The sequence below is a fragment of the Capsella rubella genome, unplaced genomic scaffold (assembly GCF_000375325.1).
Source record: "Capsella rubella cultivar Monte Gargano unplaced genomic scaffold, Caprub1_0 scaffold_4, whole genome shotgun sequence".
In the NCBI taxonomy this organism is placed as follows: Eukaryota; Viridiplantae; Streptophyta; class Magnoliopsida; order Brassicales; family Brassicaceae; genus Capsella; species Capsella rubella.
This window is the reverse complement of record NW_006238920.1, coordinates 1,186,962-1,196,963: the sequence shown is the minus strand read 5'-3', so window position 1 is coordinate 1,196,963 and position 10,002 is coordinate 1,186,962. Positions and strand designations below refer to the sequence as shown.

Below are 10,002 nucleotides of genomic sequence, written 5' to 3'. Positions count from 1 at the left end.
TTTACTAAGTAATGAAAATTCAAATAACTATTTTATTCCATTAACTGTTTAATTCTTTTTGTGGATTGGCAATGTTATATTATATGAAAAATATAATAATCGTGTGATATGATTTCCTGAACTTACTTAAAACTATTAAATGCTAATTGCATATTAGTCAATATCCAGCGAAATTGGGGAGTTAATATATTATTAAATTGATGTTAATAATAAAAAAATGTTTATTTGATGATTTTATTTTTGGTCACATGCTATATTGGTTTTTTAAGTATATTTCAAGGAAATATATAAATATCTTTTTTTGCTATATTTTCGAAAAACATTTTCAATATGAAGATTTTGAAAATAAGAGATTGTATGTGATACAAAATATTTATTCGATTGATTTTTGAAAAAAAAATAATTATTGATTTTTTGAAGATTTTTTTTATTTAAACATTTTAATTATTTATTTAAGACTTTGTCATTTTTAAAATTTTTAAAGATAATATCAATTTTGTTGAATATTTCTTCATATTTTATTCTATTGTAAAATATATAACATATTTATTTTTCTTTTATTTTTCCTAAAACATCAATATAAAAAAAATATATATATGATGATTTTTGTAACGCAAAATAAATATATATCATATCATAAGAGTTATACAAAATACAAATAACATAAACACTTGAATGAAATCAATAAACCAAATAAAAAATACTATAGATTAGATTTTATTAAATATTAAATTATTGTTTAAAAATATCTAAAAATGTTAAATATGTTATATACATGGAGATTTTCGAATTTAATTTTCCACTTTTTTGGCAACAAAATTAGTATGATACATAAATATAGGTAGTTTCTGTTTTTTATTATTTATTTATTTATTAAAACATTTTTGCTGTCATTAGTTTTGTTTGGCAACTGAAATATATAACTATAAGTTTTTGTTTTTTTTTGCTGTCATTAATTTTGTTTGGCAAATGGTTTTATTTTCATGAAATTTTTTTTAAAATTGGGGTTGTTTGGCTTCAAGTTGTACTTCCCAATTAATAGTATAGATTATACTAAATCAAAATAAACTGCCTACTATTTAATTAGATAAAACTAAAAATTCTCTTTTGAATTTCGACAAAAAAAATCTTTTGAATAAAAATTTATTCAAAAGAAAACTTTTGACAACAAGTGTAACGTTTTATTAAATGCATAGTTTGATAAAAAAAAATTACTTAGAAAGAACAAAAAGAAATAGGAGTATTAATTAAACTAGATTTAAGTGATACTTTATATGTATAAAGGATCTAGGAGTTAGGAAAAAGTCCATTCTTTGGTATATGTCTTTAATATGTTAGGATATAAATTTAAAATAATCAAAAATTAAAAACATTTTGGTTAAGAAGATAATACATTTTGATCAGCGACAGACTGTATATAATTGTTATATATATTGGTTATATTTAAATAAATATTGTCGTGAGTAGCATCATCACCCTATTCCTTCGTACCGAAGACTTTTTGTTAATTCTCTCTCCATGCGCAAAAGATCTCTATATATATTTTGTGTGCGTGTGCGTTTTAGAAGAGAATAGAAAAATATCAATGGTCAGAAGAATGAGTGAAGAAAAGACGAAACAACAACATTTTGTACTAGTACATGGTTCGTGCCACGGTGCGTGGTGCTGGTACAAAGTTAAACCACTGCTAGAAGCTGCTGGCCATCGTGTAACGGCCGTGGACTTAGCTGCCTCTGGTATAGACCGAACCAAGTCCATCACTGACGTCTCTACATGCGAACAATACTCAGAGCCATTGACGAAGTTGCTGAGAGCATTACCAAATGATGAGAAGGTTGTGCTCGTTGGTCATAGCTTTGGTGGCTTGAGCTTAGCCATAGCCATGGAAATGTTTCCGAACAAAATCTCTGTGGCTGTGTTCTTGACTGCTTTCATGCCTGACACCAAACACTCACCATCCTTTGTCTTGGAAAAGGTATCTCGTTTTTAATTTTATTTTATTTTAGAATTGATATATCTTTTATATGATCGATTGATTTGAATGATGTATATAGATCTTTCGTTTATTTAAAGAGTCTTTTTCTTAAGCGACCAATACTTTATTTCTTTATTTTTAATAAGTCAAAGTTTGCACAGTAGTATTCAAGTTGGACAAGTGCAAGAACCAAAAATGGATCATACCAAAAAAAAAAAAAGAACCAAAAATGGTTCATCTTACATAAATATTAAATAAGGAAGATTGCTTATAAACTAGCAAAAATATATATATAGAAAATTTTAAGGTTATCTATAAGTTTAGCAAATTACCTTCCCCAACAATTTATATTGGTAATTGTTTTTTTCTTTTTTGAGAAACTAATAGTTATAACATAGACTGTATCTAGTAACTTGTGATAGTATCGATGTGTACCTCGCGTTGAAACCTATATGCAATATAAATTCGATAAAATCAAAAATAATCAATTTAATAATCTTATAAAAAAATAAACAATGTACCTACCAACCATCTAATACTATTTTTCTCATCCTTGAGATTAATGAATTAGTGCATATGACAGAAATGAAATCGTTTCTGGATTTTTTTTTCTTTTATAACATGTTTCCTTGTTTTTGGACTCTACTTTATGAATATTGTGTGGCCTATATGAGATAACACGTACACGTGGGGTAGAAAATTAAATCCTAGTAGATTTTTCTTGAATACTATTTGATTTGAGTTTTTTTTTTTTTTCTTTAATTATGTTAGTATGGAAGCAACTTACCAGGGCCAGAAGCATGGATGGGCACCGAATTCGAACCTTATGGTTCAGACAATTCCGGACTGAGTATGTTCTTTAGCCCTGAGTTCATGAAGCTCGGTCTCTACCAGCTTTCTCCAACTGAGGTAATTTAGTTTATCTGTCTTTTATCTCTAAAACAAAACCGAAACTGAAGTTTCTTTGGGATCATTGAATTATTTGATGAAATTGGGGGACTCAAATACTCTAATTAATAAGATTGGTGACTCAATCAGTCATTTTTAATGTTAGAAAAATGTAAAATACAAATTGGTGACTCGATCAATCATTTTTTAACAATAATGTCTTCAATTTTCGTGGCCTACGTAAAAAATTATTGCACTAGAAGAAAGCAAAAATATTTTGTCTTCAGTTCAAAATGATTAAATATCTATTCAATTATTAGATTCAACTAAACTTGAGTATTTTAAATCATTTAAAAGTACTAAATTAAATGTAAAACTAATATAAAGGATTTTTTTTTTTAGTTGTTGCCAAAAACATATGTAAACCATATATGTTTCTTCAGGATCATGGCAGAGCCAGTACTGAACTTGTCTTATCGAATGAATCTAAAAAAGTTGCTTCTTACTTATTTTGGTCTTGGTGATGCATATTTGTAATCTTGATTTAGGATCTTGAACTTGGACTGCTTTTAAAGAGGCCAGGATCATTGTTTATTAACAATTTATCGAAGATGAAGAATTTTTCTGATGAAGGATATGGATCTGTTCCTCGAGCTTTCATTGTGTGCAAAGAGGACAAAGCTATCCCAGAACAACACCAAAAATGGATGATTGATAATTTTCCGGTTAATCTAGTGGTCGAAATAGAAAAGACAGATCATATGCCAATGTTCTGTAAGCCGCAGCAACTATGTGATCACTTCATGGAAATTGCTTACAAATTCGTTTAATCAATCTTCATGAGAATGTATTGGATTTTATATAATAAGGGTTTGTTACAAATGTTTTTAAAGCTTCAGATTGTGTTACTCTATATGAGAGTTTGGTATTCACCTTAATGACATATTTGTCATATCCACCCTACCATATGTTTTACTCGTATTTTTCTTGATTGCCATATATATGTTATATTTTGCAAGATTTGTTTTTGTGCGGAAGTCGTAGAACATTTTCTAAGCAATCGACTATTAGAAATTAAATTTTGATATTTATATCTATAAATATATTTCTTACATACTGTACTACTCTCTAAGTTCATATTCTGTTTTTAAAATATTTTACATTTGCAAAATTATTATTGTTCGACTAAACATGCTTTAACTTCGTGTATGCGTCTATAGCATGGAATAAGCATGTAACAAGAGTTGTATCATTTGTCAACATCCGATTTACAGCTGGATGAGTATATTAATTAAGTTCTAACATTGTAATTTTAGAAAGATACTTTAACGTTTGACCAAACAAAAAAGAAAGATACTTTAACGTTAATTTTAATAATTATAAAGTGTTTTAATCACAAAAAAAAAAAGTGTTTTAATCCACAGTAAAAATTGTCGTTTATTCAAAGGGAAATATCAAATTGTTATTTCTTTCTTGAAAGAAAAATACTAAATTGTGATTATCACGTAAAATTCTAAAAGGATCTCTCAAGGAAAGCGACAAATTTTGTTTTTGTTTTTTATAATCAGTGATAAGCTTTAAGGTCTCTCTACTTATATGTAATGAGTGTGTGGATGTGTGAAGAGTAAGAAAAAAACGTACGAAACAAAGTGATAATACCAAAAGGAGAGAAGAACAATGAGTGAGGAGAAGAGGAAGCAACACTTCGTGCTAGTACATGGTGCGTGCCACGGCGCATGGTGCTGGTACAAGGTCAAGGTACTGCTCGAGGCATCGGGCCATCGTGTGACTGCCTTAGACCTAGCTGGCTGTGGTATAGACACGACCAGGTCGATCACTGACATCTCCACATGCGAAGAGTATTCTGAGCCGTTGATTCAGCTTATGACTTCATTGCCAAATGATGAGAAGGTTGTGCTCGTTGGTCATAGCTTTGGAGGTTTGAGTTTAGCCATAGCCATGGATAAGTTTCCTGAAAAAATCTCTGTCTCTGTCTTTGTGACTGCTTTCATGCCCGACACCAAACACTCACCATCGTTTGTCTTAGAAAAGGTATGTCTCATTAAAAGTTTCAATGTCTGAACTTATCTTGTTAAGACAATTACTATACGAACAACTAACCAAGGAGTCTAATTTAAGTTGAACTGTGTGGTTTAACAAAGAAGAAAAAAGCTGTGGCCACTATTAAATACATATAAGACTATAGTCTTAACTTATCACTCTAGACTCTAGAGCATATAATATTTCATATGTGTTTGATTCACGTTACAGTTTGCAAGTTACATGACACCAGAAGGATGGATGGGCACAGAGTTCAAGCCGTACGGTTCAGACAATATTGGCATGTCAGCGTTGTTCAGTACTGAGATCATGAAGAACCGTATCTACCAACTTTCTCCTATTGAAGTAATTAATTTAATTTATAATCATCATCATCTTTATCGAAAATAAGAAATTATCATCACCATATAACTTATTGATAGTACATAGTACTATACTTGATGTTGTGGTAATCTTGATATAGGATCTTGAGCTTGGATTGCTTTTAAAGAGGCCGGCATCACTATTTACCAACGAATTATCGAGGAGGACGAATTTTTCGGACAAAGGGTATGGTTCTGTTCCTCGAGTTTACATTGTATGCAAAGAGGACAAAATCATCTTAGAAGAACTACAAAAATGGATGATCGATAACTATCCGGGCAGTTTAGTGATTGAGATGGAAGAGACAGATCATATGCCAATGTTTTGCAATCCTAAACTACTAAGTGACCATCTATCGGAAATCGCCGACAAATTCTATTAAATAATACAATGATGTTGAAAATGTATTTGGAGTTGATACAACTAAATGTGTGTTCTAAAATGGATATTTCTATCGGTTTATGTTTTATTGCTTACTATGGTTGAAATGAGAAATTTAACAGTCAATGTAATGTTGGTTTAGCATTCTATGGATCTCAGAGAAGGACGAGAAACTAACAGTCAATACACAAAGAGTGTGGAGAAAGTAACGTCCATAAATATAAGAGTTCCTCCTCAAAAAGCATTAAGCAATGATTTTGAGTTCAAAAATAAAAATATTCCCCCTCACAATTGCAAAGGGATGATCAGGAAAAAAAATTAAACATATTTCGTCTTCAGTTAAAAATGATTTTAGTACTTTCATTGTTAGATAAAAAAAAAATATGATATATGTTTCAAAACATTTTAAGATTTCAACTCAAAGTTTTCATTCGTTTGAGTATGTTAAAAGTCTCAAAATAAAACTAAAACGAATATAAAGGATATTTATTTTAATAGTTGTTGGCAAAAGCATATGTAAACTATAGTTGTTTTGTCTGGTCATGGCCGAACTAGTTCTATCGAGTGAATCTAAACATGTTGCTTCTCACTTAATTATCTTGATTTTAGGATCTTGAATTGGGATTGCTTTTAAAGGGCCTGGATCCAGTGTTCGTTCATAGTGTGCAAAGATCGAGGACAAAGCCATTCCAGAAGAACACCGTACCAAAGATGGATGGTTGATAATTTTCCGGTGAACTTAGTGATGGAGATGGAGGAGACATATGCCAGTGTTCTGCAAGCCTCAGCAACTATGCCAATGATGGAAATTGCTTACAAATTCGTTTTATCATTCTTCCTATGTAAAAATGTATTGGATTTGATATAGAATACATTTTCATATGTTTGTTGCAAATGCATAAATAATTTATACTGAATGGTTTTGAAGTTTCAGATTTTGTTACTTTGTAAAAGGGTAAAACATTTTTTTGTTATAAGTTATTATCTGTTGTTCAGATATTTTATTTACAAATTATTATTATTCGACTAAAATAAGTGTAAAGTATTTTACCGATAGAGTAAACTGTCGTTTATTCAAATAAATGTTCCAAAATTGTTACTTCTTTCCTAAAATTGTGATTATCACGTGAAATCACAAAATTAAAGGAATACAGTACTATCTCAAGGATAGCGACAATTGTTTTTTTTTTTCTTTCTAAATCAAAGATAAGCTTTATGGCCTCTCTACTTATATGTAGTGAGTGTGTGGATGTGTGCGTACGAAACAAGGTGATAATATCAAAAGAAAAGAAGAAAATGAGTGAGGAAAAGAGGAAGCAACACTTTGTTCTAGTACATGGTGCAGGCCACGGCGCATGGTGCTGGTACAAGGTTAAGCCGCAGCTCGAGGCTTCGGGCCATCGAGTAACCGCCTTAGACCTAGCTGGCTGCGGTATAGACAACACCAAGTCAATCACTGACATTTCCACATGCGAAGAGTATTCTGAGCCGTTGATTCAGCTTATGACTTCATTGCCAAATGATGAGAAGGTTGTGCTCGTTGGTCATAGCTTTGGAGGTTTGAGTTTAGCCATAGCCATGGATAAGTTTCCTGAAAAAATCTCTGTCTCTGTCTTTGTGACTGCTGTCATGCCCGACACCAAACACTCACCATCATTCGTCGTGGACAAGGTATACATGTCTCATAATTAATATACGATTTAAAGAGAAATTCCTAAAATAGCACATTTTAAGTTTTTTTTTTCCTACAAATACTATGATAGATTCATTTTTCCAAAATAACACAAACGTCAAAATTGATTTTCATATAGGTAAATTTTTTTTTCCGGTTTGGCCGGGTTAACTATTTTAGATTTAGGATATATAATTTTAGGGGTAGGATTTTAGGATTTTAGAGTTCAGATTTAAAAGTGAAATTTAATTTTAGTTTTGTAATATTTTAGGAAAAATAGATTCTAATGGTATTTTTGAAAAATAATGAATTTGGTGCACACAAAAAAATCTTAATAATAGTATTTTTGTATATATATTGCCCACTTAAAAAATTATAGTTTTAATATACAGAATATTTATGAAATTCGTAATATAACTCTGTAATATGTGGATCAAACAAACTAATCAAGGAGCCTTATTTTAGTTGAAGTGTGTGGTTGACAAAGCAAAAAATCTATGGCCACTACTGAATCACATATATATTGACTATAGTTTTCACCAATCACCCTAGAGAGCATATAATACGTTTTAGATTCACGTGACAGTTTGCAAGCTACATGACACCAGAAGGATGGATGGGTTCTGAGTTCAAGCCGTACGGCTCAGACAATTCTGGCTTGTCTGTGTCCTTCAGCACTGATTACATGAAGAACCGTCTCTATCAACTTTCTCCTATTGAGGTGATTTAGTTTCCAATCATCATCTTTTACCAACAAAACAAAAATGATCAACATATAATTGATAGTATGGTAATCTTAATTTAGGATCTTGAGCTTGGACTGCTTCTAAAGAGGCCGGCATCATTATTTATGAACGAATTATCGAGGAGGACGAAATTTTCGGACAAAGGGTATGGATCTGTTCCTCGAGCTTACATTGTGTGCAAAGAGGACAACATCATCTCAAAAGAACTACAACAATGGATGATCGACAATTATCCGGTAAATTTAGTGAAGGAGATGGAAGAGACGGATCATATGCCAATGTTTTGCAAACCTCAGTTGCTAAGTGCCCATCTATCGGAAATCGCCGAAAAATTCGATTAAATAATAGGATTGTTTGTTGAATTGTATTTGGATTTGAAACTATTAAGTGTGTTTTCTAAAATATATGTTTCTAATTTAGCAAAAAAAAAAAATTAAAAAATGTTTCTATAGGTTCATACTTTATTGCTTACTATGGTTGAAATGAGAAATCTAACAGTCAATGTAGTGTTAATTTATCATTCTCTAGGTCATAGAGAAGGACCAGAAACTAACAGTCAATATACAAAGAGTATGGGGAAAGTAACTGTCCATATATATGTGTTGAATCAATTAAGATGCTAAAAGTAAAAAAAAACACAATGGAGAAGAACAACAAGAAGAGGTTTGTGCTCGTCCATGGGCTGTGCCATGGCGCGTGGACTTGGTACAAGGTGAAAACATATCTTGAGGCTGAAGGTCATTGTGTGACCGCGGTGGATCTAGCTGCATCAGGTATAAACATGACTAGAGTGGAAGAGATTCAGACTCTTAAAGATTACTGCAAACCATTGCTTGAGTGTCTTAGCTCGGATGACGATAAGGTGATCCTTGTTGCTCATAGCATGGGAGGTATATGCGCCACGCTTGCTGCTGATATGTTCCCTAGTAAGATTTTTGCTATTGTCTTCTTGACAGCTTTCATGCCTGACACAACAAATCCACCTGCTTATGTTTACGAAAAGGTATGATACTTTTGTTTTGAGGTATGACCTCGTCCGAGTGGTTTTAATATTTTACTGAACTCTTCAGCTGATCAGAAGCGTTCCACAAGAAGAATGGTTCGACACCGTGTTTGGAAGGTATGGGAAACCTGATTGTCCTCTAGAGTTTGCTTTGTTGGGACCAAAATACATGGCCAAGAAGATGTATCAACTCTCTCCAGTCCAAGTAAGAGTACTTTAGTCTTAATGTAATACTCACATGGGTTTGTGCTTACTTATTATAAGTTGTATATATAACCTCATGAGCCAATCTTTTTGTTGATGTTATTTTTGTGAATTAGGATCTTGAACTGGCGAAAATGTTGGTGAGGGTGAACCCCTTAGTTACGAATAACTTGGCAGGGACAAGAAGCTTTAGTGAGGAAGGATACGGATCCGTTACACGTATATATATCATATGTGAAGAAGATCTTGTGGAACCTGAAGATTACCAACGTTGGATGATCAAGAACTATCCACCAAAAGAAGTAATGGAGATCAAATGTGCAGATCATATGGCAATGTTCTCTAAGCCTCATGAACTATGTGCTCTACTCTTGGATATTGCATCTAAATATGCCTAAATCAAGATCGTACGTCACTTCATTATAGTTACAAAAATCAGCCTTAGCCACAATTATAAGCCAGATTTGAGTGATATGTATATGGGAAGTTTATAATTTTTTTTTGTTAATTTTTCATTTATATTGTGATATTTTATTGTCTTTTTAATTGATTTTAAAATATATTATAATTATTTTCTGTTTAATAATTATCTTTCAATACTCAAATTTGGATTAAAAAAATTTGATTCAATTTATGAAATATCATTCTTTTTTTCTTTTTATCATGTTATAAACTAATATTTCACAATCAGTTTTAGTTTTCCTCTTTA

General features: G+C 31.5%; 4 protein-coding genes across 5 annotated transcripts; all 4 read left to right on the top strand.

Moving 5' to 3' along the window:
• Window positions 1–1,490: 1,490 nt before the first annotated feature.
• LOC17890267 (methylesterase 1) lies at window positions 1,491–3,873 on the top strand. Its single transcript, XM_006295900.2, has 3 exons — window positions 1,491–1,975; window positions 2,747–2,884; window positions 3,412–3,873. The coding sequence occupies exons 1-3, from the start codon at window positions 1,586–1,588 to the stop codon at window positions 3,691–3,693; spliced, it is 810 nt and encodes a 269-aa protein (XP_006295962.2). The 5' UTR covers window positions 1,491–1,585; the 3' UTR covers window positions 3,694–3,873.
• Window positions 3,874–4,470: 597 nt separating this feature from the next.
• LOC17889885 (methylesterase 2) lies at window positions 4,471–5,812 on the top strand. Its single transcript, XM_006294747.2, has 3 exons — window positions 4,471–4,915; window positions 5,135–5,269; window positions 5,388–5,812. The coding sequence occupies exons 1-3, from the start codon at window positions 4,541–4,543 to the stop codon at window positions 5,667–5,669; spliced, it is 792 nt and encodes a 263-aa protein (XP_006294809.1). The 5' UTR covers window positions 4,471–4,540; the 3' UTR covers window positions 5,670–5,812.
• A 1,032-nt stretch (window positions 5,813–6,844) lies between these two features.
• LOC17888230 (methylesterase 2) lies at window positions 6,845–8,588 on the top strand. Its single transcript, XM_006294695.2, has 3 exons — window positions 6,845–7,339; window positions 7,927–8,061; window positions 8,146–8,588. The coding sequence occupies exons 1-3, from the start codon at window positions 6,884–6,886 to the stop codon at window positions 8,425–8,427; spliced, it is 873 nt and encodes a 290-aa protein (XP_006294757.2). The 5' UTR covers window positions 6,845–6,883; the 3' UTR covers window positions 8,428–8,588.
• A 114-nt stretch (window positions 8,589–8,702) lies between these two features.
• On the top strand, window positions 8,703–9,822 carry LOC17890269 (methylesterase 4). 2 transcript variants are annotated; one of them, XM_023784928.1, is made up of 3 exons: window positions 8,703–9,089; window positions 9,157–9,294; window positions 9,410–9,822. In XM_023784928.1, exons 1-3 carry the CDS (start codon window positions 8,703–8,705, stop codon window positions 9,689–9,691), a joined length of 807 nt encoding a protein of 268 aa, XP_023640696.1. In that variant the 3' UTR covers window positions 9,692–9,822. The 2 variants fall into 2 exon arrangements, with proteins under 2 accessions (XP_023640696.1, XP_006295929.2); XM_006295867.2 differs by having other exon boundaries at window positions 9,471–9,669.
• The last annotated feature ends 180 nt before the right edge of the window (window positions 9,823–10,002 follow it).

What these genes read in the sequence shown, in the direction of transcription:
- LOC17890267 (XM_006295900.2), top strand. Translation starts at nt 1,586, where the DNA reads ATGGTCAGAAGAATGAGTGAAGAAAAGACGAAACAACAACATTTTGTA. An exon ending in CATCCTTTGTCTTGGAAAAG is followed by an intron (nt 1,976 to 2,746) that starts GTATCTCGTTTT and finishes TAATTATGTTAG; the next exon opens with TATGGAAGCAACTTACCAGG. An exon ending in ACCAGCTTTCTCCAACTGAG is followed by an intron (nt 2,885 to 3,411) that starts GTAATTTAGTTT and finishes ATCTTGATTTAG; the next exon opens with GATCTTGAACTTGGACTGCT.
- LOC17889885 (XM_006294747.2), top strand. Translation starts at nt 4,541, where the DNA reads ATGAGTGAGGAGAAGAGGAAGCAACACTTCGTGCTAGTACATGGTGCG. An exon ending in CATCGTTTGTCTTAGAAAAG is followed by an intron (nt 4,916 to 5,134) that starts GTATGTCTCATT and finishes TTCACGTTACAG; the next exon opens with TTTGCAAGTTACATGACACC. An exon ending in ACCAACTTTCTCCTATTGAA is followed by an intron (nt 5,270 to 5,387) that starts GTAATTAATTTA and finishes ATCTTGATATAG; the next exon opens with GATCTTGAGCTTGGATTGCT.
- LOC17888230 (XM_006294695.2), top strand. Translation starts at nt 6,884, where the DNA reads ATGGCCTCTCTACTTATATGTAGTGAGTGTGTGGATGTGTGCGTACGA. An exon ending in CATCATTCGTCGTGGACAAG is followed by an intron (nt 7,340 to 7,926) that starts GTATACATGTCT and finishes TTCACGTGACAG; the next exon opens with TTTGCAAGCTACATGACACC. An exon ending in ATCAACTTTCTCCTATTGAG is followed by an intron (nt 8,062 to 8,145) that starts GTGATTTAGTTT and finishes ATCTTAATTTAG; the next exon opens with GATCTTGAGCTTGGACTGCT.
- LOC17890269 (XM_023784928.1), top strand. Translation starts at nt 8,703, where the DNA reads ATGCTAAAAGTAAAAAAAAACACAATGGAGAAGAACAACAAGAAGAGG. An exon ending in CTGCTTATGTTTACGAAAAG is followed by an intron (nt 9,090 to 9,156) that starts GTATGATACTTT and finishes TGAACTCTTCAG; the next exon opens with CTGATCAGAAGCGTTCCACA. An exon ending in ATCAACTCTCTCCAGTCCAA is followed by an intron (nt 9,295 to 9,409) that starts GTAAGAGTACTT and finishes TTTGTGAATTAG; the next exon opens with GATCTTGAACTGGCGAAAAT.